The sequence below is a fragment of the Puma concolor genome, chromosome A1 (assembly GCF_028749965.1).
Source record: "Puma concolor isolate L17-30 chromosome A1, mPumCon1.1.hap2, whole genome shotgun sequence".
Classification (NCBI taxonomy): Eukaryota; Metazoa; Chordata; class Mammalia; order Carnivora; family Felidae; genus Puma; species Puma concolor.
Window position 1 is genome coordinate 131,559,190 of NC_141667.1, and position 27,818 is coordinate 131,587,007.

The 27,818-nt window shown below is 48.0% G+C and overlaps 1 protein-coding gene across 2 annotated transcripts; it reads right to left on the reverse strand.

Moving 5' to 3' along the window:
- Positions 1-1,071: 1,071 nt before the first annotated feature.
- LOC112860894 (organic cation/carnitine transporter 2) lies at positions 1,072-27,818 on the reverse strand. 2 transcript variants are annotated; one of them, XM_025924109.2, is made up of 10 exons: positions 27,215-27,816; positions 19,511-19,614; positions 12,825-12,979; positions 11,652-11,823; positions 10,328-10,454; positions 8,519-8,619; positions 6,656-6,870; positions 4,035-4,217; positions 2,870-3,005; positions 1,072-2,503 (listed from the first exon to the last, which is right to left on the reverse strand). In XM_025924109.2, exons 1-10 carry the CDS (start codon positions 27,605-27,607, stop codon positions 2,416-2,418), a joined length of 1,674 nt encoding a protein of 557 aa, XP_025779894.1. In that variant the 5' UTR covers positions 27,608-27,816; the 3' UTR covers positions 1,072-2,415. The 2 variants fall into 2 exon arrangements, with proteins under 2 accessions (XP_025779894.1, XP_086560567.1); XM_086704441.1 differs by lacking the exon at positions 12,825-12,979 and having other exon boundaries at positions 11,652-11,714; positions 27,215-27,818.

Sequence of the window (27,818 nt, forward strand, 5' to 3'; positions counted from 1 at the left end):
ATTTTCAGATACTCGGCTCAGTCCTAGAAGCAGTGACATGGGCTATTGCCTGGCCAAAGGAAGAGCTCTAAGCGTTCAGGTAATTATGATTTTAGTCTGCAGAAGGCCACAAATGATTGGGATCAGTGGCATGGAGAATAAGAGAGAAAACTTAGTTAATCAGGAGCCCAGCACAGAACCACATTTGAGGAGAGCGGAGAAGCCAGTAGGATTACATGAGATGAGCTTCCTTCCTTCCCACTGGAATTTGATGCTACTTGTTATGTTATGCAACAGGCCTTTTGAGTTATCTGTCCAACACTGGAGCTTTTTCACCCAGGTCTATCTACACGTTCTAGCTCAAATCGCCCTGTGGCATGTTTTACGTATACATGTATTATGGACTGTGTCCAACCCACAGTCTTCCTGGCCCCACCACTTATTCCAGCCACTGTTGCAGTGACCAGTTCACACAAGCTTTGACCATCTCCACTGAAGTGCAACCTGACAGTGCCTCACCTCAGGTCTGCAATATATTACCTCTTGCTTTCTAACCAGAGGAAAGGCCCTGCTCAGGACTCACACATGTGTAACCTGGAAACCTGGGGGCCTGACACCTATGGGGCTGCCTTTGATGCATGTGGAAAGGAAGCCGATGTATAAATGCTTCCCCCTTTTATCCACGAGGCAGATCAGATGGTTTTGAGATGCATAGGGCTCCTCTGAAGTTCTGGCTGGCTGGAGCAGTGCCTTTGGTGGTGGCCATCCTGAGCGTGCATCCTTGTATTGGGTGTCCCTCTTTCCCTGTTTCCTCCCCCTTGGAATCTTGTTCCCAAATATACTACCTAACTGCACAGAAGCACTGGTCTCAGGCCCTGCTTTCAGGAGAACCCAGGCACTTGTGCAAGAAGGCTGGCTCATTCCACTGTCAATTAATAAAGTAAAGGTTTCTGGCACACAGGTATTAAATCTTAGCCTGAGAGACTAATCACCGATCACTGCAACAATGAGCCCAAGCTGACCCAGACAAAAGTCAGGCGGTGGTGTGGCATGACTCACCAAATTGTGGAAATAAAGGTTGTAGGCAGCAGCTGTTATTTAAAAAATCATTTTATTTATTAAAACATCTTCATTTACCAAGGCACTTCAGTAGCTTTCACAAAAATATGGTTTTTATCCAGGTGAAGCATCTGCTTTTGGAGTACCGTGGTAACATAATCATAAAAGACAGTTACACTGAACACAAAATATCTCCCAATGTTACACGACTGAAGTGAGCAACTCTGAAAGACTGTGAACACAGTTTAACTTTCTTCTTTGTAATTTTTTCCCATGATTAGGTATCACAAAAGGAACTCTTATAGTGACGTCATTTTTGGCACTCAGAGAAGTGCTTGTGGCTAAGGCTGATTTCTTCGCACAAAGGGCAATGGCAGGCCATCGCCAGAGTGATTCTGGGTTGGAAAAAAAACAACAAAGACACAAACCAGGAGGCTGAAGAACAAGCCTTTCCTAAAGTCTATTCTGAAGGGCAAATAACTTAAGCAGAAAAAGACATAACAAACAAATGAACAAACAAAACACAAATATACAAAATCTACATTATAGTTTTGAGAAAAGAGATGAGTTTGCTTGCCTCTCTTTCTCACTGATACACTTCCTTCCAATCATACATCAGAAACCACAGAAGCTAAGAGATGTGATTCACACAGCAGTGGAAAACAAGAATAAAAGATTCAATGATGCACCTTGTATGGGCCTGGACAAGCCCAAGGCTTTGATCAGATGTAAACAAGTCAACCCAGTAGTCACACTGAGTGGTACCAGAACTCACAAATCAATGCACTTGCCCTTCTTCCATTATCTGCTCAGTTCCCTCTGTATTAATTACCTTTAGGTTCCCTCAGATCTGTGCTCTCCTGTCTGGGGGAGCAACAATCCCACTTAATACCCTTTAAGACTAAGAAAGTGTGAGAAAGCAAACCCTCTGTGCAATTATTTGTTTTCCTCTAAAGTGCACCACTAGAGGGAAATGGGGAGAAGATTTGGGGGGATAATTAGACCTACAGTTTTGTCAGGAGTCTTTTCAGGTGGCCTGAAATTAAGATGTAAATTTAGCAGGTGCCTCTCTTATTCTTCCAAGTCCCATTGGTTCTGGCGAACAGTTAACTTCTTAGGGAGTGCCAAGTCCACCATCCACCAAATCCGGGAGTTAAGATGTATCTAAATTTGTCACTCTGGAGGGAAGGTAATGCCCTAGGGCCACATGCAACCTCTGAGTCTGGGTGTCCAGCCAGGAGCAAGTCAGACACAGAGGCAAGAGCATGAAGGGTGGAGATGTTCACTGCTGAAGGGCTCAGTGTCTGCACAACAGCACAAGCTGTTTCTGACAAGACCCTGTCCCTCTCCTCACCTTCTCCCCCACTGGATGCTGTGTTATAAGGCTGTACTTTTAAGCACTTTGGAGCTTTCTTCACCATCTTTTAACATCCTTGTGTGGCTTGGAGTTTGCCTATACTTTATCCTACAAAAACAAACAAAACTAGTGTTAGCAATGAATCTTTAAAAAAATGTCTACCAGTCTCTAAATAGTCAAACAAAACCCAGAACTGAGATGATCTCACTAAGGGGGAAAAAAAATCTTACAGCAGATTCTAAAAGGTTTCTCCCGGTCTCTTGCTGTCCCAGAGCTTCTGGGGTGGTGGAGATGCACATGGTGACACTGTGGTCTGTCTCAGACCAGACAGGACAGTCTCTAAGCACCTTGCCATTTCTAACCCTCTGATGGCTAAACTAGCCCACGGTGTCTGGGAGAGTTTGTAGGGAACTCTCAGCCAGGCCTGGACCCAGTGCATCAACACTGCAACCCAGCAACCCAGCACAACCTTACCCTTTGACCCTCAGCATCTGGTCAATGGTGTCTGGGAGAGGGGTGCCAAAGCTCTCTGGGAGGAACAAGGTGAGAATGGCTGTCAGGATAGTCAGACTTCCCATGAGAATGTAGGGCAGGAAGCGGTCGTAGGCACCTATGGCAAAGACAGAACTCTAAGCGAGGGATGCAGTCAGACTTGGCCTCCCTTCCTCCCTTTGTGCTCCCAGGACTCTAAAGGGGACCACGTGCCTTCTCAGCCTCTGCATCTCTCACAGTCTGAGCTACCAGATTGAAACCTGGCACCTGGACAGGTCTCAGAACCCAGAGTTGGCACAGATGTGCCCAGAGGTCCTGTAGTGCCTCACGGTACAGGGGAGGGGTGCGGGCCGGGAGGAGGGCACTATTCCTATCTCCCAATGCTGCATTTCCATGGAACTCGAGGTTCTCATCCAGGTACAGCAGTAACTCCTCTACCTCTCTAGATATGTCACAACCCGCTCACTTTGCCTTAAGGCCAGATAATGTGTTTCTGCTTGTCAGATTCATGTAGCATGTTCACAACATGTTCTGGGTACTTTCAAGGCGGCCACCAACCCTCCCCAAAGATGTGCAGGCTGGGGGTGTGCAGGAGGGAGAAGCTGCCATGGGGAAATAATTCCAAAGAAGAGAAAAATTATGCCCTGTTACATAAAATGGCACAAGGCATATCTTTACACAGTATAGAACCATGGTGTAAAACCAAAGTGTTCCAAATTACGGTAATTCTCAGTTCATCCATCAGACGTCTTGAATGGGCATCCTTCCCTCCATGTTCCTTTTATACTCTGATTCCAAGAAGAAATTTCTTCAATTAAGTACATGGGCTCCCTATACCATGCTGCAGTTTCTTAGGACAAGGGAACTAGATTCTTTGATGGAAGGCCTGGGATAGCCAGAGCAGAAACAAAACTCTACTTATCTCACTGATTTCTAGCTAGTGCGTAGGTCGTTTTCTGTTTACAAGTGAGTGCCTCCTCTACAGTGTGCCTGGACACAGGCCCTCTCTAAGCATAGATCTGGTACTGGATGGATCCCATCTGCTGTGTGTGCCTGCTTTGCTGTTAACAACCCACCAGAGCTCACATTAAAGGCAATCAGTGCTTCCACGCCACGGCTCCTGCATGCCCCAGCCCACAGGACTTACCGAGGTAAACAAAGTAGGGGGACAGGATGCTCCCCAGGCGGGATGCTGTGGAGCTGACCCCCACACCCATGTTTCTGACCACTGTGGGATACAGCTCGGCTGTGTACACGTAGACCATGGAAAAGGCAGCAGTGACTCCAAACTTGCCCACCATCACCAGGACAGTGGCCAAGTAATACAAATCTGGAAAGGCAAAGGGAAGGAAGTAGAAGGCACCAACCCACGGTATGCTGCTATTAGGCATTTTGTAACTTTTTTCCCGAAGCAAACATATTTTCTCCTTTCTGGGATATGGGGGACAGTTTCTCTAATGACCTTCTGTGGGATAAGAAGCTGTAGCCAAGATATCCCTCCAAGTTGCTTCCTGAGAGGAGGCTGGGACCCACAGCTGTGTGAGGACATGCCCTTCTCAGCCTATAGACCACCGAAGTGAGCCTCTCAATAGCCCAAGTAAACCTGCTCTAGTCCAGAAGTCACTAAAGACATGCCTGGCGAGGGGTCGGAACTGCACACTGCAGGCACTGTGGAATCAATGAATGACCTGTGGATGAATGGGGTTCCATTCTAACTCATTTCATGCTTTCCCTCACATAGACCTTGACAATTCATAGGGCAGCAGATCCCCAGGAATAATCCTATCTATCCTGCTCGCTGTACCAATGAGGCACAGTGGCCTGTGGGTCACCCTGAGCTCTGGTGTGAGCTCTATGTATATATGCCATGCCTGTGCAGAACACTGCCAGGCTCAGGCGCCCACAACCAACCACCAGAGGCCCCCATATTCATGTATCTGGATACCATGATGGAATACGAAGGTCCACACACTGTTCTGTGAATTCTGGAAAAAGGTTGCCTCCTTATCCCATCAGTAGGATACCAAGATGGTTTTAAAAATAAAATCCACTTGAGGCACCTGAGTGGCTCAGCTGGTGAAGCATCTGACTTCAGCTCAGGTCATGATCTCATGGTTTGTGAGTTCAAGCCCCACATCAGGCTCTGTGCTGACAGTGCTGAGTGCTGCTCTCTCTTTCCGTACTCCACTCACGTGCATGCACATGCTCTCTCCCTCTCTCTCTGTCTCTCTCTCTCAAAAAAAAAAAAAAAAAAAAATTGGGGCTCCTGGGTGGCTCAGTCAGTTGAGTATCCAACTCTTGGTTTTGGGTCAGGTCATGATCTTATGGTTTGTGAGTCTGAGCCCCACATCGGGCTCTGCACAGACAGCATGTAGCCTGCTTGGGATTCTCTCTCCCTCTCTTTCTCTCTTCCACTTCCCCACACATGCTCACTTTCTCTCTCTCAAATATAAATAAGATAAACACTAAAAAAAAAAAATCCAGCTAGGGGCGCCTGGGTGGCTCAGTCGGTTAAGCGTCCGACTTCAGCTCAGGTCACGATCTCACGGTCCGCGAGTTCAAGCCCCGCGTTGGGCTCTGGGCTGATGGCTCAGAGCCTGGAGCCTGCTTCCGATTCTGTGTCTCCCTCTCTCTCTGCCCTTCCCCCATTCATGCTCTGTCTCTCTCTGTCTCAAAAATAAATAAACGTTAAAAAAAAAAATTAAAAAAAAAATCAAAAAAAAAAATCCAGCTAATGGCCTGTGAGACCCATGTGGTGCCTGGCCCGTTCCTTCTCCATCCCTTCACCTCTTACCAGCTCCCTCCTTCTCCTCAGACATGCCAGAGTTATTCCCTCCTGAGGGTCTCTGCCTCTGCTGTTTCTTCAGCCTGAAATGCTCTATGTGTAGACCCTCTCACGGTCTTTTCCATCATTCCATCTACGTCCTTGCTCACTTGCCAATGCCTGTTCTTCAGGGACACTGTCCATGACTGCTCTATTTAAACTAGCTCTCCACTGTCCTTTATTGTTATTATCAAAGGTGACCCAGTCTGCACCATATTAACCATTTTATTTACTGGTTTGTTGTCTTCACAACTAGTGTGCGAACTCCAGGAGGGCCTGGGGTTCTGTCTGACTTGTTTAATTCTGCGTCTTTAGCCCCAAGCACAGCACCTGGTCCACAGAGGCACTCCGGAGCTACTTATTGAATAAATACATGACTGGGGCGCCTGGGTGGCGCAGTCGGTTGGGCGTCCGACTTCAGCCAGGTCACGATCTCGCGGTCCGTGAGTTTGAGCCCCGCGTCAGGCTCTGGGCTGATGGCTCAGAGCCTGGAGCCTGTTTCCCATTCTGTGTCTCCCTCTCTCTCTGCCCCTCCCCCGTTCATGCTCTGTCTCTCTCTATCCCAAAAATAAATAAACGTTGAAAAAAAAATTAAAAAAAAAAAAAAAAAAAAAAGAATAAATACATGACTAACGTAGGCCCAGGTTCAAGAGTAATGGGGTTGGCTCTTTCTTCCCCCTTACTCTGCAGAGGACACATATGCACACCTTAACTTGGGAGAGTTAATGCTCACCACCAGCTCTCACCACTCCCCCAAAGCCCAAGCCATGATGAGTGTCTGGTCCCAGGAGACACTTTCTCTTGATTTTTTTGATGGAGGATACAGATATGCAAGTAAGCTGTTTCTGCGTGATTTCATTTTCTTCATTAATGGGGGGACACAGCCTGGTAGAGAATGAGTGAGTCAGCAAAAACTCCAGACCACAGATGCATGTGGCCCCTACCTGGAGGCACCAGCTGCACGAAGAGGAGGACGCTACCGCCCAGGAAGAGGGCGGTGGCCATGGAGTAGCGCCGGGGCAGGTGCTGTAGCAGCAGCCAGGCCAGCACGTATGCCGGGACTTCAACCACTGCCGACAGGAAGCAGTTCACATAGACATCCCCATGCAAGTTAGGAGTGTCAAGGGATAGCCCAAAATAGCCCACTGAGATGGTCATCCTGGAAAAGAGTGCGGGAGAAAGCTGGAGAAATAGCATCCACGTGCCTCCCAACCTCAACAACTTTTAAAGTACAATTAGCGCAGGAAATTTAAAACTATCCTCGCCAGGAGGACAGCGGGTTTAACCCTGAGCCTTACTTCTTAGAACAAAAGATAATTTCCTCCTAACCCCATGTTAACCCTGGACCACACCAATTTCAGAGCATTCCAAATAGAAAGAGTCCCAGCAAAAAGGCTTATATGATTCAGGTAGAACCACCTCCAACGTGCTTCTCAGCTTTAAAAACCCTAAGCCAAAGTACTCACAAAAGCTACTTCCCTACCCTGTGACCCCCCCGCCCCTAAATCCAGCAAGTGCAGAAGGAGGGAGAGAATGAGAAAAGAGGCATGTGTCAAGTAAGGTGTGACAGGACTGGAGGGATAAGATAAAACAATCATTAGGTCAAACATTTGGAGAAAGACCTCCTAGCAGACCCGCCATCTGTGGCTCTCAGCCCAGAGGAGGATGGACAGAAGTGGCTGACCGCAGCCCCACTGTACTTGTGGACAAGGGGAGGAGCTCCTGATGGCAGGGCCACATCATCTCTCATCTACAAGCTTCCCAATGTCCCAGGCCTGGACCCTATCCCTGGTAGGCATTCTCTCTGCTGATGACCAACACTCTGGCAAACCAGACCTTTAGGCATTAGGATGTTTCGACTCATCTGCATGTTGAAACCACAGCTGGGACAATCAGGAAAAAGGAAGTGTCCAGGAGTCCCTGGGAAATCCAGAGGTGGAAGAGCACCTGGGTGAACCACAGAATAGGTGACTCATCATAGGCTGGCAAGTCTGTGGTGCAGGATGAACACTGGTCCTGTCTGAGGCCAACACAGGTGTGGTGCACTGCCCTGAGGGGTCCTAGGCAATTCCTTGGAAGTGAGTGACTCACAGTATCCTCCAAGGAGCAAAATAGCTGGCTGCCTCAAAACTGACAGCTCCAGTAACAAAGGACACTGAGATGAAGCCTGCTGTTCTCACCCAGCAAGCTCAGGTATTCTACAATCCCAAGGGTCTGGCCACTGAGCCAATGCTACCAAGGCACTAGGCTGTGCCCCCTGCTCTGGTAACTCACAAATGACCTCCTGACACACTTGGTGAAATGCCTCATTAAAAGGAGCCTGAGGACATCTTGGCTATGGGCCCTGCCTTCAGGACAATCTGTGAACATCCCAAAGGGAGGATGTTCTGCTTCCACATTCCCAGACAGTACTTAGCAGTCTCTGTAAAGGGAAGGACATAACGTTTTCACTTAGCTCCTTCTTAAAGGCCTCCCCTGTCCTCGTCAGTCACTGTCTGAGGTGCAGGGGACAGAAACAAACTAGGGCCCACAGTGATCAAGGATCTGCCTCAGGACCTGGAGGGTTTCCCCAAAGACCCCACAGCTTCCCCAAAAGCCCCCACAACAGATTTCATTCTCCTTTTCTGAGATTCCATCAAGCTAAAAATTGTGACATGCCCACTTCTTTCACTGCAAGGCAGATCCCTTACACTTTCTGATGACACAGGCTTTCAATTTGGTCTGAGACACACATTTGCAAATGAGAGGCCTGACAGCCACTGCCAGAAGCTTTGTCAGGAAGCCTCAGGTAGGTCTCACTTACGCACCACAGAATTATGGACATGACAGTGACCATTCGGATATTCCGGGTTTGAAGCAGATCCAGAATGCTGTGGGACTGTTGTTTCTTGGAACTCAGGTCTTGTAGCTGCAGGAATGATATGACAAGGGTATGGGATGGAGAGGCTGGAGACTCAGAGATTCAATAACACGCCTGAACCCTATCATCTTAGCTTTCTGCGTCTCCAAGTTGGTGAGTGTTTTATGTTTCTTTCTTGAAAAGAAAAAGTGTGCTGAGTGTATCTTACGCTGCTGCAGAAGGCATCCCCAGGCCTTGTCGATGACACATTAGTGAGCAAGAATAAGGAAAAGTAGGTGACCCGTCCCTCAGGGGATGCAGCCAAGGCAGAGGCCCAGGCTGACAGCTCCTTCTCTGCCCCACCCCCAGCCACCATCAGTGGCCACATTCCAGGGAGGCCTCCCGAGCATTCCTTCCTGAGGCTGGCTCCCTGCCCTCTGGGTCAGAGAGAGAAACTGGCTGTGCACTTTATTGATTTGATATTTTTAAAGAATTAATGTTTTGAGTCCTCATACCATGTAGTTATTGGGTTACTTCCAAGGAAAAAAATTTCAGATAGAAAAACAGGAAAATTGACCTCAGCTTCACCCAGAGTAACTTCCTATGAAATTTGGCACAGCCAAGGACATTAATAAACCACACGTCTAAACACACTGATGTTGCTTTCTTAAGCAAACCCAGCTTTGGAGTTTGTTTTTCTCAAGTTAGCAGTTCAACCAAAGGTCAAATTTTGACTTTAATGGAGCCCCTGAAATAGCCTCATTTCCTCAAAGATGCCAGTGGGGCTTATGGGTTCACCCAGACTGACCCCTCACTGAAAAGCCACCAAAGCTACCACACTTAAAAGCCCTCCCTGCCATCTACTCCCGCCCTGCCATCTGTGTGTCAGAGGCCCTTCCAGTACGTGCTGGGTGGGAGCTGTTGCTGGGCCAGCACTTAACTGTGAGGCAGGCAGGGCTGTTGGTGGCCAGCAGCTTCTCTGATGACTGTAATAACTGGTCTCCCTTTCCTAAACCCTGGTCTGCACCTGAGTCCTGAGTGTTTCTCACGTTCCTTCTGCACACACTTCAGCATGACTGCTAGTGGCTGTTCTCACAACCTTGTCTTCCCATCAGATCAGAGACACATTCCAGGACCCCATCAGCCAGCAATTACAACTTCTAACCTCTTGTTGGTAGTCATGAGACTAAGGAAAACTGCCTGCTCTAGATGGTGGAAGGAGAGGGAACAGGAGGGAGAATCAAGACCCAGGAATAAGGCAGAGCCAGGAAATTACCCATGGCACATGAGAATAGGGTTTGCAGAGAGGGGGGGCATAGGCGGAAGAGGCAGATATCAAAAAGGAGCTGGCTCCAAGATGATATGCAACACGAATGACTGGTGGGTGGAAGGACACTGGACATTTCTAACTCCAAACCTACTTTTGCTCCATATTTTATGTACTATTTTTTTTAAGATGAGAAACTACCTAAGACATGAGAAACAATAATTTCCCATGATGCCAACTTCATGCAAGTCCTATTACTCAGAGTGTTTATTATTCAAATTAATGGTTTAACTATACGATTGCCTAGAAGAGAATTACATAAGTATGACAACCAAAGGTGAAGGTGAAGAGATTTGGACAACTGGTACCTTCTCCTCAACATGTGAATTTGAACAGGACCTGCTGCAGGGCAGCTGGGGCTTGGGCAGAGGGAGGGCTGGGCTCCTGCGTGGTGCTGGCCTAAAATCATGGTCACGGACACCCTCTGCCCAGCTCCCTCATGGCGCTTACCTCACTTGAGTCAAAGATAGTTGAGGGTGCAACAATTCCATTGATTTTGGCAGCCCTGCGGATGATGACCTCTGCCTCTTCAAATCGTCCCTGAGAGATGAGCCATCGGGGGGACTCTGGGATGAACCTGGATGTATAAGCAATAATCTCACTGGGACAGTCCTGCCCAACAGACCAGGTGCAGCATAAATGGAAGTGGGAAATGGGGTTTTAGAGTCTACGTTTGGGGGATGTCTGGTGTTTCCAAGCCAGAAGCAAAGAGATGGTTGACACTATACCCACTAATGACCTGAAGTGTGAGCTTTTGAGTACCCTCAAGAGTGCACAAAATTTGGAGGGTCCTGCGCACCGGGACGAGATTCCTTCTTAGGCTGGCCACCTCCATTTCTAAAGAATGGTGGTGCCACCTGCTGGACACTGAGGAGAAAGGCACAAGATAAGTTCCTGAAGCCTGGCTTCTGTCCTGGGCCTGGCCCAGCCCAGACTCTTGCCCTGTTGTACTTTCCTACTTGTCCCCAGCATCCACAGAAGCTTCTGCACTGGCCTCTTAGCCTGTAGTTTTTCCTTACTTCCCACCCCTGCTGCATCCAAATGACTTGTCAGATCCCCTGCCTATGTTTATCAAAGCACCTGGGACTTTAAGACTTTATGGATCTTATTTTCTACCTCACCAAATGGACTCTGCCCTTTGGTCATGACCAGGAAGGACTCATGCTCTGCTCTGTGTCCTCTCCCATGCTCTGTAATGCTCTCTGCTCTAAGGGGAGCAGTGATCTCACCAACCCCACCTGCAAGGGGCAATTCCTGCCTCAGCCGCTCTGCTGTGTTCCCACTCTTGGTATGGACAGCCTCCTCTTTGCCTGTCCAAGTCCTCTATCTTGGAAGCCCATATGGAGCCTGGCTTCCTCCGTGTAAGCCAGGGGACTCTCACTTCCAGTGCTCTCCCTCTTCTCCCAGTGCCTGTGGTGTGAGGTCTTGGCAACACACAGCCGGAACCAGGGCCTAGGCACTCTTGTCAGTCTGATAACTTCCTGAAGGTCATACTAGACCCCACCGTCTCCCGGCTACAACTTCTTCCTCTCCTTGCGCTTCAATAAACCCAGCACAGGACTGAGAACAAGTCTGTTGATGTCTGGGGATTTTGTTTTGTTTTCTTTTTGGCTTTTCCGGTAGGGAAAAAACATTCTGAAACAACTTACAACTAATTTACACTCCCTGTCTCTGGGAGCCCAAATAGGGATTTGTGGCTTGCTGCTGCCCCCTAGTGAAGGCCAGGTGGAAGACATCCTGCGGATGGGCACCCCTGGGCACAGGCGACACTCACCACCAGAGCGCGGCACACAGCACCCCCGGCACCGTCAGCGCCAGCAGCAGCATCCGCCAGTCTCTGATGAAGTAAGCAAACAGTGGCAGCAGCATGTAGCCAAACGCATAAAATATGCACACTCCTAACGTGGAGAATATAATACGAACCGACTTGCCAAGGATTTCTGTTCCTGTTCAAAACAAGGGAGGAGTCATGTTAGCACTTTAATTTAGGTAATTTCCTTTTTGATTTTCTCTTACGTAATTTTCAACAGAAATGGAAGCAGCCACGCCCTAGGAAACGGTGGGATTCTGAACCCCGTGCAGTCTGCGAGCCCACTGGGGGTGCCCCACGCTGGCCTCTTAGGCTCCTCAAGGACAGTTCTACCTTGAAAATTTTATCACTTCCCCAAGCTGTAAACTAAAGATGCCACGTTAGGCCTCAAAATGTAATCCTCATGTGAGGAAGAATTTATTAAAGGGGAAGTCACTATGAAGGATGCACATGGGGGCTTAAAGGAAATATTTTTAAGAAAAGATTATTCTATTAGACGTGAAGAGAAAGAAATAATCCTTTCAGCATACAACCCAAGGAACCCAAAGACCAATAAGCTAGAGTTGGATTCCTCCAAATAGTGAGAGTGGGACTTTCAGTGAGAACAGGCCAAAGTACTGCAGTGTGTTCTTGGAATTAAAACCCTAAACATCACGAGACTAAAGTCCATTCATATCAATTCATTCTTTCCAGTCAGTTTCCCTGGACACAATGCTTTACAGAAGAGGCAGTTTTCTTCCTTGGCAAGCCTACCATTCATGGCCCTTGCTCCTCACATCATGTCTCCATCTTTCCTTAGCAACCTTAGCTCTGGGAAGGCTCTTTTTTTTTTTAACAGATGATCTTGGGTGAATTCTAGTAAAGTGGCTATTGAATACTAATGGGGCCAAGGTCCACATCTCAGAGACCAGAAAAGAACTGGAATTCAGCCTTCAGGCTACCGTGTTCCTAGTGACTCAAGGCTGGGCACTCAGAGGACTCAATTTCACTGCCTACAAAACTAGTTTCAAGCAGTGCTGGTTGGTGTTGCTAGAGACCACTTCCCCTTGGGGGACATCATAGCTATCTCCAGAGAGTGGTGGTGGGATGATGGTGAAACACAGGATCAAGTACTCAACTCCAACTTGATGGCCATACCCAGGACAAATGCTGCCACATAGTTGGAGATCTGGCCCATGCCCACAAGGACAAACAGTACAGCAAACATCTCAAAGTTCTTCGAGAAGATCTGTAGGAAGCTGAAGCCTGTCTGCATGCCCATGGTCACAAACAGCACGTTCTTCCGACCAAACCTGGGAAGAGAGTGACAGAGATCCAGCTGGGAGGAGGTGGCAGAAATGGGCTCCACCAAGATGGGCTTCCCCCAGAGCTCTCCAGGGAGGGGCTGTGGACAGTGCTGCCAGGGTGCAGTACAAGGACAGTCCTGGTCTCCAGTCCCTGTGCTGTTACTTGCCCTCCCCACTCCCCAGGACCAATGTTCAGCCCAGGCACCAGGACTGCCCCCAAGGTAGTGCCAGAAATATGATAATGATTGCAAGGGATTGAAATGTATTCATTATGCTTACACCCATACATTCAGAATGTAGCTTTTTACGAGAGAACTGGTTTACTTTGGAGGATGATGGAGAAACAAGTCATTTTAAATGAAGACTGGTAAATAAAGGAAAAGAAACAATTGTCACATATCCAAAGAATGTCAATAGGAACCAATAATAGGTGAGGGGAAATATCATTTTATGAAAGTATTCCAACTATTAAATGAAAAAGAAGTGATAAAATTAGAATATCACCATATTATAATCTTTAACAAATGGACAGATTTGGGAATTATGTTTCAGTGACTGCTAACGGTCTTTTTATGAAAAGATAACTGAATACTGCATGCATGATTTCTAGTCTCACTAATGAGTATGAACCTGAATCTGATCAAGTCTCTATATCCAACTACCAATATGCAAGAGACACAGAGAAAAGAGGAATATGCTGAAGTGCACCCTGAGTATGCAATCAGCAAAATCCAGATGAGAAAATTCTACAGAGGAACAATCCAGAGTGCAAGAGATAAAATATATGGTAAAGAAAAGGATGGAGGCAGAATCCCTTAATCAAAGTAGACTAAAAGACATATCAAAAACTTTTTAAGTGGCCAAGACTAGACTTGTGTTTAAGGATGCACATCGGGAGGATAAAACTACAAAAAACCCACAAGGAAGTAATTAGTATAAAAGTCAGGCTGAGGGGCACGTGGGTGGCTCAGTCGGTTAAGCATCTGACTTCGGCTCAGGTCATGATCTCACGGTTTGTGAGTTTGAGCCCTGCATTGGGCTCTGTGCTGACAGCTCAGAACCTGGAGCCTGCTTCAGGTTCTGTGTCTGCCTCTCTCTCTGCTCCTCCCCCACTCATGCTCTGTCTCTCAAAAATAAATAAATGTTAAAAAATTTTTTTAAGTGAGCCTGGTGGTTACCTATGGTGGAGAGAGGCTGTTGTACTTGAGACGGGACATGTGCATGGGGGCTCCTGGGTGGCCAGCAAGGTTCTATTTCTTGACTCAGTGGTAGTTACAAGGTTATTTCCCTGGAATAAGTCATCAATCCACCACACACTTGTTCTGTGTGGCTTTCTCTATGTTCATTTAAAAAAAATTTTTTAACTGTTGGTTTTTTGGGGGGGTTGTTCTGTTTTAAAGATAGTATCACAGTCAGAGAAGAACAAGTCAACGTATTTCAACCAACCTAGCAGGTTCAGCTGGAGTCTGGCCAGGGCTGGCTGATACCCATTTTCATTCAATGAATGTTTACTTGAACCTCAATTATATACTAGGCACTAGGATACTTCTGGATTATACAAAAAAAAAAAAAAAAAAATTGTTGTTTCTACCCTCAAGGGACTTACAGTCTACAGTTGGTGGGACAGACAGTAATCACATTCTAATCAAACAACCACACTACTGAAAGTACAATTACACATGGACACAAGCGCACTGAATGATCACCACTCAGGTTCACAAGGGATACAACAAAAGAAACTACTCTGGCCTGGGACTAGGGGTTGGGGATGTGGGCATTCAGGGAAGGGATCCCCGATGATGGGGAGCTGATGAGGCCCGAAAAAGAAATTATTACTGACAAAGGGAAGTAGGCAAAAGGGACCAAGCATTCACAGTATAGTGGAGGAGACCAACATTAATCAGATGATAACACCTCTTAATTGCCAATTTCTGATAGTGCAATGGAGAAAAGGCACAAGGAAGCAGGAGTTGGCCTTCATGGTTGAGGAAGGTCGGGGTGATTGGGGAACACAGAGAAGAGCATACACAAGTGCAGCTGGAGGAGACAGGAGGACATGCGCAGCCAGCAGCCAGCCTGAGTGGCGTCAGCTGTTCAACAGAAGGCTGCCAGGGTCAGTGTGTGTGTGGGGGAACCAAACCGCACAAGGCCTTGGTGCCATGTTAAAGAGTTTGGTGCTTGTCTCCAATGAAACAGGTTTAATCTTTGTTTTTGGTGCTAATGGCATCCAGTAGGTAGAGGCCAGAGATGTTCTAAACATCCTAAAATGCCCAGGATAGTCTCCCACAATACAGAATTTTCTGGCTCAAAATATCAATAGTGCCAAGGTTGAGAAACCCTGGTCTAGAAGGAGACCATCTCCCCCTGCATTGTTCCATAACAAGAGTACCCTACACACAAACCTAGGGACGGCCCCTTCCTATAAGGAGACAGGGATAACCTTTACCCATGCCTTCCCTTCCCATGGGTTCCCTGGGATGGTAGGGAAGAGAAAGACCCAGGGAATCCTTACATAGCACCAGTTTTTGGCAGTCCGGGGCTGGGATCAGAAATGCTCGCTGTTAAAGTCTGTCAACAAAATGTCAACCACACATATGTTAGAAAACCAGGAAATATCTGACTACTTCTTTCTAGGGCTATGCCCTCTTGTAATTCACACACAAGAAGGTAACTCGGTATCTTCAGGTAAAATGCTGCGACAACCCAGGATTATTCAACGTTTATTTATTTTTGGGACAGAGAGAGACAGAGCATGAATGGGGGAAGGGCAGAGAGAGAGGGAGACACAGAATCGGAAACAGGCTCCAGGCTCTGAGCCATCAGCCCAGAGCCTGACGCGGGGCTCGAACTCACGGACCGCGAGATCGTGACCTGGCTGAAGTCGGACGCTCAACCGACTGCGCCACCCAGGCACCCCTAACCCAGGATTATTTTAACTGCTCTTGAATTTCAGGCTTATTAACATTCTAGAAAGGAGACTAAATCTTTGCCCTATACAAAAAGTTACTGTTGATACTCTAGACAAGTTGAGGGCATGAATCTACTGCTCTGAGGTCATTTCTTTGGCATGAGGTCATTTTTTGAGCCAGCTTACTTAGAAGTAATGAGATCAGAAACTGTCCATCCCGGCGAGCCTGGTGCCTCCCATAGGGGTGCAGACAAACTTGAGAGGTGATGCTAGGAGCTGAAGGCAGGGCTGCACCTACAACAGCTACACTTTTAGCTGCTTCATTTACTTGACATAGATGACCCTACTTAAAAGAAGTCTGCTCACGTTTTTTACGTTTTTAAAATACTGCACTTGCCCTTTAGAAGGCTAAGGTAGTCCTCAATGTACTCATTAATTTTCCTTCTACTGTTTGCTTGGGATCACATCTGTGGAACTTGAACACTTTCCTCAGGCATTCATGGTGTTCCTGGTAATCAGTTTCTCAGGCTAGCCCACAAAGATCTACTTAACCCATGACATAGTTGACCCAGAAAAATGCAGTGAGTTTCAACTTTGAACTTGGGGTACTTCCTCCTTGATTTTTACATCAAGGAAATTCCTCTGAGTCTTAGCTGCCACTCAACCCTGTGAGAGGAGATTTCCTACCGACCAGCCCATTTGGAAGGTCTCAAAGAGCAGTCCTGGGCAGCCCCTGTTCTCACTCTACACCCTTCCCAGGCAATCTCCTCCACACTCGGGGGCTTTGCCAAGGGTTCTACGGAGCTGATGATTCCCAAATGTGTTTCTCCGGCTCAAACCTCTCATGGAGCACCATAGCTGTACATCCAACTGCAGGTTCATTTCATCCACTCAGGCCTCTCCCAGTCACACCAGATTCAGAACACTCAAACTGAGCTCCATTCTTCTCCTAAAGACATGGTCCTCTTCCAGAGTCCTTTGTCTCAGAGAAGGGCTCTGTTGTACAGGCCCCAAATCTTCCTTCTTCTCCTGCATCCAACACACAGCCAAGGGCTGTTGGTTGGACCTCCTACCTCTCTTCTCCATTTCTACCACTGTCAGCCTGGTCCAAGCCATCATTTCCCACATAAATACTGTGACAGCCTCGTATGTGGTCTCTCCACAACCCCTCTTTCTCCCTTTCAGTCCTTTCTCTGCAAAATTATCAGATAATCGTTAAAAAAAAAATACAAATCTGATTATACCACACTCCTGTTTTTACAAAACTCTCAGCTCCCCACTACTCTGTGACTAAAGCCCAAATTCCTATCCATCAGCTACGCTTGGCCTGCTCTTCTGCTTGGGCCTCCATGTGTCACGCTTCCTCTTCATACCACTCTCCACACATCCACCAAAGAGGACTTTTTTCCAGGTTCTAAAGTGTGCCGTCTCTTCTGGAGTCTAGGCTTAAGTACAGCTCTCTTTGCCCAGAATGCTCCTTCCTCTCTGCACCCCTTTATCGCTGGCCAGTTTCTACTCCTCTTTCAACTCCCAGCACATTGTTATCTCGTCGGGGTAGCTTCTCCTGGCCTCCTCTGTCAGACTCTCTCTTAGCTTCCTGTACTACTTCTCTGTATCACTTACACCACAAAGGACAAGTACATGCCTCAATTAGTTGTTTAATACATTCTGCCTTGATAGAAGGCAAATTCTGGAAGAGCAAGGCCCGAGAACAGTAGTCCACACAAAACAGAGCATCAAGGCTCTTTGGGCCCAAATCCTAGCTCTGCCACTTGCTGGCTTTGTGACCGTACAAGCTATTTAACTCCTGTGGGTTTCATTTTCCCTGTCTGTAAAAATAAGAGTAAGAATATTTCCTACTTCATAGGGTTATGATGAAATTATTTGTTCTTTCTTTTAAATTTGTACAGTGCTTATGAGAATGTCTAGTACATCTTAGGTGCCATGTATTTGTTAGATAAATATAAGTAATCAACTGATGCTTACTGCTAGATTAAAGATCTAGGGAAGCAAGGTCTTTCCTCCAAAAGAGCAAGTGTCTCAGGCTCGTCTAGAATTGTCAATCAGTGGTCATGGCCCACCTGACTCTTTAATGCTCACTGGTAACTGCGGGAATTTGATCCTTTTCTGATTTTTTTTTTAACTTTATTTATTTATTTTTGAGACAGAGACAAAGAGCATGAGAGAGAGAAGGGCAGAGAGAAAGAGAGAGAAAGAGAAGGAGGGAATCTGCACTGTCAGCACGGAACCGGATGTGGGGCTCAAACTCACAAACCGTGAGATTATGACCTGAGACGAAACCAAGGGTTGGACACTCAACCAACTAAGCCACCCAGGCACTCCGACCCTTTTTTAATGGCTAGATGACACTTGGAAAACACAAATCTAGTGAGAAATGCATTTATTTCTCATGAAGAAAGGATTCTCAGGTAAAAACAATAATCTAAACATGCCAGAACACCACCCTGAGTTTGTGCTATGGGACAATATGACTTTGTTCTTTAAAAAAAATTTTTTTTAATTTATTTTTGAGACAGAAAGAGACAGAGCATGAGCAGGGGAGGGGCAGAGAGAGGGGGAGGCATAGAATCCAAAGCAGGCTCCAGGCTAGGAGCTGTCCGCACAGAGCCCAACATGGGGCTCGAACACACAAAACATGAGATCATGACCTAAGCCGAAGTGGGACACTTAACTGACTGAGCCACCCAGACACCCCTGACTTTGTTCCTAAGGTAGGATGACATTCTCATCCTGAACTTCTCTATTAAACCCCAACCAGCTAGGAGAATGCTGGGACTCCACTGGGTGATCCAGTACAGCCAAGGACCTTGGGTGAAGGCTATTCTTCTCACTGTGGACTTCTCCAACAGACCTTGGAGCCCTAGAGTAAAAAGACAGGGTATAATGGATCCCTCTGAGGACTTCATGGAAACTATGGACCTTCCTCCAGAAAAAAAATGCTCATATACAATCTCTAAAATTTTGCACATAATTTCAAGAGTAGGTGAACTCCCTAAGCCATGAATGGAACTTGAGTTAAAAACCTTGGAATTACACAAATAAGCTGCTTATGGGCCAAAATAGCACATTTTCTGCTTGTTGTGAAGTAGGTAACATAACCAAAGGTCTCTTAGCTAAGAGGCACCATCCCCATGAACCCAAGAGTTCTGCCTGTTATGCCACTACCAGCTAGTGAGATCTCTCACCATGCAGAGAGAATGATGGTTTGGAAAATACAGAGGTGGTCATTCATTGTAGGCCTTAAGATCTACAAAAAATTCATCTGCATGTGTGTGGTGTCTACCTCTCCAAAGCTCAGGGACACGAAAGAGTCACCTAGGGAAAGCCAACTAGGCTGGTACAAGAAGTGAATTATGGCATATTTCTGGTTCAGTGGGATCATGGATATAATTCGCTCAGATTATTCTGCTAAGCAAGAATTAGAGAGGAAGTTGTTAGGTCTCTTTACCTGGTATGGAGTATATACTATAGACACAGCTTCCTCTTCTTTTAAAACACAAGGCCCTGGGCTGAGAGACTATCATCTGAAGTCAAGCGCCAGGCACGTACGTGCTCCTTGCTCAGTCCCATGGTCCCCTGCAGCTGCAGGAGACAGACACCCACCTTACCTGTCTGAGAGCTGCCCCGAAATGAAGGAGCCCACCAGCACACCCACGAAAAACAAGGAGACCGTGAGTGGGGCCTTCCAGTCGTCCTCACACACCAGGTTCCACTGTAAGGGAGCAAAGGGACATATCACTCACTTCTTTTGTTAAATGTTTTAAATTTAAGACTTCTTGTTAAATTAAATGAGAATATCCTGCATCCCTGCAGGTTCTGTTTACATTACTGCACCGGTGCATGACCTCATTCAGGCAGGCAAAAGCTCATGTGGGCAGCGAAGCAGAGAGGAGGTTGCCCCTCACAGGGAGAGTGGGCCCCTCCCATCCTGTTTTTCATGGCTTTCAGCTCCATTGTTTTGCTACCAATCTGAGGAGGGGGGGACAGGTAGGGAGCAAATACTGTGGCCTTTCATGGTCACTTCTAAGAATCTGTGGATGGGGCAGGGTACTCTTTCAGTGGGGTTGAGGCCATTAGGATGAATGGCACAGGAATGGGTCTAGAGTGGGACTCTGGGGCTCTAAGAGTCAAGGCATCCAGGAAAGGACTGAGGCCAGAGGGCCCGGAATGCATCATGTGGATCTGTTCTTGCAGCTGGACCCAGGTCCCCACTCTGGGCCAGTGAGCCCTGGGATCCTTAATGCTGTGCTAAAAACACTAGGCCAAATTACAGCCAAGAGCTCTGAGCTGGGAATCAAGAAACTGGGTTTAGCTTCTGCTCTACTGTTAAGTGGTTATCCAATGTCAGGTAAGATTTTCCTCCCTCATTGTGCCTTAATTTCCCCATGTGTAAAACAGGGATCGAGGTACCGAACAGGCTGCTCCACTTGAGTTTCCCAGCTCCCAGTGCATAGTTCCATCTATAGTTACCATGAAAAGAGATCTGCAGGCATGGGGAAGCAGCTGAACATTCATATGGTGGGTTGCCCCAGCCTAACAAGGAGCCAAAAAAAAGAGAGGAAAGGACAAAACAAAAAGCTTAGTGGTTCCCAGAAAAATGTTTCCCAGAACAGAGAAAGATGGTGCTCAGTAATCACCAAGAAGGCTGCCCTCCAGGAATGCAGACCCTTGCCTGTCTGGTGCCAGGCTGCTGGCCTGCCCTCCATGGAGCCTGCTGGCTCCCCAGTAACAAAGGGGTGGGGCGATGTGCAGCTTCCAAGAAAGCATTTCTTCCAGGCCAGTGACAGGGGGAAAAACAAGTCTGCTTCCCTGCCCCACTGGGCATGTGTGCACATAGCCTCCGGGCACCTCAGAGGGGTGTGAGGCAGTCGATGAAGAACCCCCACAGCTAACAATAAGGGTCGCTTGGCCACATAACTGGCTCTCCACTCTGGAATAAGCATGCACCTTGGATGGGCTGAGAATGGTGTGGTGATCCTCACTGCAAGGAAGAGGTAGCAATCTGAAACTCAAATCTAGAGAAGTTTAGGGGCACCTGAGTGGCTCAGTTGGTTAAGCATCTGACTTTGGCTCAGGTCATGATCTCATGGTTTGTGAGTCTGAGCCCCCCTTCTCTCTCTCTCTCTCTCTCTCTCTCTCTCTCTCTGTCCCTCATGGGATTCTCTCTCTCTGCCACTCGCTTACTTGTGCTCTCTCTCTCTCTCTCTCTCTCACACACACACACACACAAATCTAGAGGAAGTCCAGATTAGCAGGAGGCAAGAATAGAGGAGCACCAAGGTCCAAATACTCAGGCAGCCCTCCTACCCCCGCAGCCTCAGTGGTGCTAGCATCTAGATACCATCTCTCTTCTAGGAGGGTGAGTGCTCCCAGGGCAGTCCTCATAGAGACACGGCTGCTACAGTCAGGATGGGAGTGACCAGGGAGTGAGAGCTGGGGGACTCGGTAATGGGGTGCGAGCCTCTGGCTCTTAGGTGTTAGAGCTTCAGGGGCCAGATTACGACTACCACCGCAGCTCCTGACTATGATGGGCTCTATTCCCAGCCAGCACGCATTACTTTTGTAGCAAGGGAGATGCAAAACTGAAGAGTCAGTAGCTGCTTCTCAACAGGATTCGCATGAGGGGTGGGGACTGATACAGCTGAGCTAGACTGGAAATCCACAGGGGCTTCTATAGTGAGTTCTGGAGCAGTAGACCCCTCCCCCAACAATGTCAGGTCTCCTGATACAGGCTTATAGGGAATTCTGTGCTGACAAGGCACAGAACAGAAGGTAATTCTGTTACCTGAAACCAGGTCAGACTATCCCCTACAGGAGACAAGGTGTCTGTCATGCTCATCTTGGGATAGATTCCCAGGGCATCTCTCCAGTACCTGCAGCCTCAATCCCGCCACTTGGTCCAGGCTGTCCTTACTCTGGGCAAGTGTGTAACTCCTTGGAGTAACTGGGCCCTTTATCCACCACTGAAGATTCTTAACAATCCTCAGGACCTGGTTTTGGGCCTCCAAAAGCAAACCTGGGTTGACCCTTCCTACTGGCCACAGACAGCCTATGAGTAGGGTCAGGAAAGATAATAGGTCTCAAAAAATGAACACAAGGGCAGCCATGGACTAGATCCTACCCAGCCAACCCAACGTGTCAGCAACCAGGATTGCAGTGGGCTCCAGGATTTGGCTTGCATCCTCTTTAGCAGAGGTGGGCTGAGAAGCCCTTAGAGTCCAGGCTACGTATCAAGATTTGTGTTTGCAGAGGAATCTAGTGTTCCTATCCTGAGCTCGTGGCTCCCCAGCCGTGACTAAAGCAGCTATAGACTAGCTCATGGATGCTTCCTCTTGGTTCGTGGGATAGGCTGGTACTGGCTGATGATAGCAAGTCTCAGTGTTAGAACTAAATGTGTGTTTAAGATTCAGGTCATGAGTCTAGCATTGTGACCCCTCAGCTGGGTGAGCTGTGAAAACAGACAGCCTGAAAAAATCTAAGAGCCACTCTGGCAAGGGTCCAGACTTGCCATCCTTCCTGTTCAGAAATGTGCCTCTCTACTGGTGATGGTTTCATGGATCTCTCTCTCTCAAAGCTTTTCAAATCGTACACTTTACTTATGTGCCATTTATTTTCTGTTATTTACACCTCAACAAAGCTGTTAATGTTTTTTTGTTTTAATGTTTATTTATTTTTGACAGAGAGAGACAGGGCACGAGTGGGGGAGGGGCAGAGAGAGAGGGAGACACAGAATCCAAAGCAGGCTCCAGGCTCTGAGCTGTCAGCACAGAGCCAGATGCGGGGCTGGAACTCACAGCGAGATCATGACCGCGAGATCATGACCGCAAGATCATGACCTGAGCCAAAGTTGGACGCTCAACTGACTGAGCCACCCAGGCGCCCCAAAGCTGTCAATGTTTTTAAGAAGAGAGAGAACTGTGTCTCTTGTATGCAGTATATAATTATAGCTGCTTCTCAGTTATGGGAAATAGAGATGCGATGTAGATCCCTGGGACTAAATGTTCTAACCTGTGAGTTGGCTGGAAGGGAAAAAAGACAGGGTCTGTGCCCACAGGGCAGAAATTCTTCCTGTGATGTACCTGGCCTGACCGCATCAATGGTCAGACACGCTATGCTGGTAAGCACCACCTGTTACTGAATGCCATGTGTTCCTACACACATTTCATCCTGCCTCCTGCTGCAGTTAATGGCAGATCCTTGCCCCAAGGCTGTCTGGGCAAGGAGACAAAGAATTTGCTGCCATATCCTCTATAACGCCTGGCAGTGCTCTACAGAGGAGAGGCTATTTGGTACATAGTTGAGGGAGGGAATAGATAAATAAAAGGGCTGCTAACTTGCAACACCACAGTCTCTTTTGGGCTTGGACCTTAGGCTTGGCTGCTCAAGGCCCAGATGAACCCTGAGCTTCAATCTCTAGAATTTTTTTTTCTTTTTTTTCTTTCTTTTTTTTTCTATTTAACCCCCTCTCTGTGTCAGCTCTAAGAACTTTAAAACCCAGGGTGTCGGTTCTCAGCCAGCTAGAGCAGGGCTCAATCTGACCGCTCATGTCTAGATGGTTCTACTAAGACTGTGTGTACAGGGGCCTCAGGTACCCAACAAGTAACTTCTCTGGTTGCCATGAGCTCCAAAGGCAGGGCTGAGGGTCTGCTCACTCACACTCCCTTGAGTGAGACATGTCAGCAAAGACCTAACAGTGAGGCACAAGCTCCGGGTCTTTCCACACTGAGTCAGCCCAGCCCTGCCTCCCCGGTTGATGTGGTTTTTCCTTCAGGCAGGCTTGTAGATAGCAGTGAGGGCTGTCCTATCTTCCAAGACTTGGTACCTGAGATAAGACTGACAGAAAAGCCAGTCCAGAGGAAGAGACTTTCCAGGACAATAAGGAGTGAGTCAAAGTATTGCCATGGGCTGGGGCAGTAGGCTTCAGAGAAGCAGAGAATGGCCAGAAGCAAGGAAACACACATGACTCCCAGGTCTTAGCTGAAGACACCCTAACTGATGGGTGCCAGAAGAGCTAGAAGTTTCTCAAAGAATCTTTCTGGCTGCTAGCTGGGCTAGAGAAATACCAAAAAGCAGGTGGGCCAGGCAGCCTGAGAAATCACCCAGGTTTCAAAAGAGGGGTAGTCCTGAATCAAGAAGCACTCAGATATTGGAGCAACACTGCAAGGTGGGGTGGCTGATTCTCTAGTACTCCAGGAATGACTGAGGGGCAGGGAAGAGGCCAGTCTAGAAGCACAGGGACCACCAAACTATTCCCGAAACATTCCCTTTCATCGCATTCCTTTTCACCTCCTTTCCGCCAATCCCAACACTTTGTCGCAGATCCATTTAGGGGCAAGCCACAGTTTGTGGGCTGGGAGGTTACATTTTCTTTAAAATATTTTGGTCAAGGGGCGCCTGGGTGGCGCAGTCGGTTAAGCGTCCGACTTCAGCCAGGTCACGATCTCGCGTGTCCGTGAGTTCGAGCCCCGCGTCAGGCTCTGGGCTGATGGCTCGGAGCCTGGAGCCTGTTTCCGATTCTGTGTCTCCCTCTCTCTCTGCCCCTCCCCCGTTCATGCTCTGTCTCTCTCTGTCCCAAAAATAAATAAAAAAACATTGAAAAAAAATTAAAAAAAATAAAATAAAATAAAATATTTTGGTCAATGCTTTCTGACCACCTCCAAGTTTCCCTTCTATGAATTAAACTGTCCTTTCCTTCTTTAGCTCTCAAACTTTAGACAACATTTCTTAAGTTGTTCATTAATCCATTCACCAAAAATTTCCTTCAGTACCCTGTCTATATCCAGCCTCATGTCAGGGAGATGCAAAGAGGTAAATCTACCACAACGTTTAGTACTACATGTACATACTTGATAACTTCAACAAGGAAAAACAATTAAACAGGAGACCTATGGTTTTCATCTTCTGTTGAAAAACAAATAGGAATTCAATACCAATGTACTTATAAACACCTCTATGTATGATTTGGGGCTGAGGGCAGGCTTGAAACTTAATCAGACATGGAACTGGCTGCAGTGATCAGCAGGCCAGGTCCAGGTTGGAAGAAAATGGGTCTTAGAAAAATGGAGCCATCAGAATGTTAATGCAATAGCTTCCAGGGGTGACTATTCACCTAAGAGGAACAAACAACCTTGGGCTTAAGAGTCAGACATTCCAGAATCCCAAAACAAAGGGCTAAGTAATGTATTAACCTTGTCTCCTTGCAAAGGCTGAAAATGTGTATGTAGGTAAAAGGGCAGGCAGCTCTTATGAAACTGCCAAGACAGCTAAATAAATAGGCTAAATACAAAAAAGGAAAAGACTGACATTGGCAGCAATGTAGCTCAAGGACCCTTCCACTATAGCCGACCTTTGGGAGCTCATCAGTGCCACCACCAGTCTTAGCCCAAGACAGGATAGGGGCAGTGAAGCAAGAGCAAATGAGTAGGGTAAGCCAAGGGACTCTAGAAGTCAGGGTAAAATCCAAAGAGATGCCATGAGCTTCTCGTGAATTCACTGCTTCCCCTTTCATTGGGCAGCCAGAAGCAGAATTTGCAGGGACTCCTGTGTCATGAAGTATGGCTTCCCCTTGGTGGCCTCAGCAAGCAACCTGAGGGACAGCCTCTGCTTTCACAACTCACTGGCTTCCAAGGGTGTGACAGACTTGCTTGTGACGCTAGGAGCGAGGACTTGTAATGACTAGGACTTTTGATTCTCTGTCGACTCTTGGGTCACAAAGCACTGTCAGCTACCTCCATTCAGTGCCTCTCTTGTCAAGTATCAATACCTCAGGACAGTGGAATGATTATCACTAGCTGAGAGATCCCAGTGGGGCTCAGATCACACTCCTATTACATATACATGGCAGTAAGGAAGCACAGATGCTGGGGACATCAAACATCCAAACATACAGAGCACAAGCGTGCACATCCACGGACACAAAAGGCTCAAGGCAGTGATTAGACTCCCTTGAAGGGTGACAGCCTCCAGAAGCAACATAAAAGGGGCCTCCAGAACCCCTGTGGGCTTACAGGAGGGTTTGATGCCATATCAGGACCTGTGCACACTCCCTTTTAGAACTCTCCCTGTGAACCCTGCCCTCCTTCCAGGTTGTTTCCAGCTGTTCCAGGCTGGAGCTAAACATTCCAGATTCAGCGAGATGCCATTGTCAGGAAGCTTTCTCTCATCTGTGAATCCCTGATCCTGACACTTTGTGAACCTGGGCACCTAGGTGCCTATGGAGGACTCTTTTCACTGCTCTGCTAGTTCATTTCTGCTTGAGACCCCAGGGAGTACAGTGTCTGAATAAGATGCAAAGCACATCTACAAGCATCCGTTAACGTGATGCCATACATGTAGTACTAATGACTGCAGGGTCACTGGGGGAGACAAAGCTACCGAAAAAGAAAATCCAAGGGGTTGGGGAATAAGAAGCACCCCCCCCCATGCTTCCTATGAACTAAAGTTGTATGCTTTAAATCTGCCCAACGACATGGCCTTTGAATATTCTAAAGCATTCCAGGTGAACAAGTCAGCCTGAATCGATGTTCAGATGAATGGGTCCTATAATTCTGGTAACTAAACATAAGCAAAAGGTAAACAATCTCTGATAGGGTATGACTAGACTGACATTTTGGGTGAGGGTGGGTGAGGAAAGAGTAACTGGAGAAAGGAGCACCGTGACTATTTTATACACATGCTTCCCTTAGTTTTACAAGTTTTTTTTTTTTTAACATTTTTATTTATTTTTGCGACAGAGAGAGACAGAGCATGAATGGGGGAGGGGCAGAGAGAGAAGGAGACACAGAATCGGAAGCAGGCTCCAGGCTCTGAGCCATCAGCCCAGAGCCCGACGTGGGGCTCCAACTCACAGACCGTGAGATCGTGACCTGAGCTGAAGTCGGACGCTCAACCGACTGAGCCACCCAGGCGCCCCTACAAGTTCTTAAGAAAGGAGTGTTTCTCTCTGAACAGATGCCAAGAGGCTAGAGAAAAAGCGGTGACAGCCCCTTGGCCCAAGCTCTGAATTTGCTCAACACCCCCATCTCCATCTAGAAAAAGTCTTTGATTATTCACGGTCTTAGAGTATCTTAGGGACCACCGTGGCCTTCTTGGCACCCTCTTCAAGGTGGCCATTAACAGGCGGCTAATAGGACACTCGTGCTGGTAGGGGCATGGTCTGGTTGGAAGTCACTTCTCAAAGCGTTGCCTGGAGGATGCCCACTTTGAGGTGGATAGTGTATTGGGGGAGAGAGAGTGACAGCATCCAGTGCACACCTTGTGGGGTGCAGTGCGAAGGTCCTCCCCACGTCCTCGGCCCCGGGGCTAGTACGCACCTCAGTCACGATGGTGGACAGGTAGATGTCCTGGCTAAACTCCCAGCCATCCAGGCAGCTCTCCTGCTCCAGTTGCTCCAGATCCAAGTCGCGCCCCGGCTCCAGCCCCAGTGCCGAGAAGTTGGCGATCGCCGCCAGCCGGTAGCGCCGGCAGCTGTGAGGCACCTCGCGACCGTCCTGCAGCCGCAGCGGGATACTGTGGTTGCGCCACGCGCTGCTCAGGTTCGCGGTGTCGGGCACCCGGCAGCGGTGCTCCGGGGTCGGCGTCAAGAACACGACTGACATTCCATTGAAGCCGTTGGGGATGATGCTGGCGCTGAGCAGGAAGAAGATGAGGCGCTGGAAGGGCCCCCACTCGCCCAGGAAGGCGGTCACCTCGTCGTAGTCCCGCATGCCGCCTTCGGCGGCCAGCGGCGCGTTGCCCGGGGTCGAAGGACGCGGGGGCGCGCGGCAGCGCGCGGGGGCGGGGGCGGGGGGTGGAGCGTGCGCGTGCGCGTGCGCGCCAGGCCCTCGCCGCGCGACCCAGAGAGGGAGGGGCGGTTTGTCGGCCCTCTGACTGAACGGGCTATCGCGCTCCAGACGCCATAGCGGCCTGCCTGCAGAG

What these genes read in the sequence shown, in the direction of transcription:
- LOC112860894 (XM_025924109.2), bottom strand. Translation starts at nt 27,607, where the DNA reads ATGCGGGACTACGACGAGGTGACCGCCTTCCTGGGCGAGTGGGGGCCC. An exon ending in TGTCCACCATCGTGACTGAG is followed by an intron (nt 19,615 to 27,214) that starts GTGCGTACTAGC and finishes GCTCCCTTACAG; the next exon opens with TGGAACCTGGTGTGTGAGGA. An exon ending in CGTGCAGCTGGTGCCTCCAG is followed by an intron (nt 4,218 to 6,655) that starts GTAGGGGCCACA and finishes TTGCCTTTCCAG; the next exon opens with ATTTGTATTACTTGGCCACT.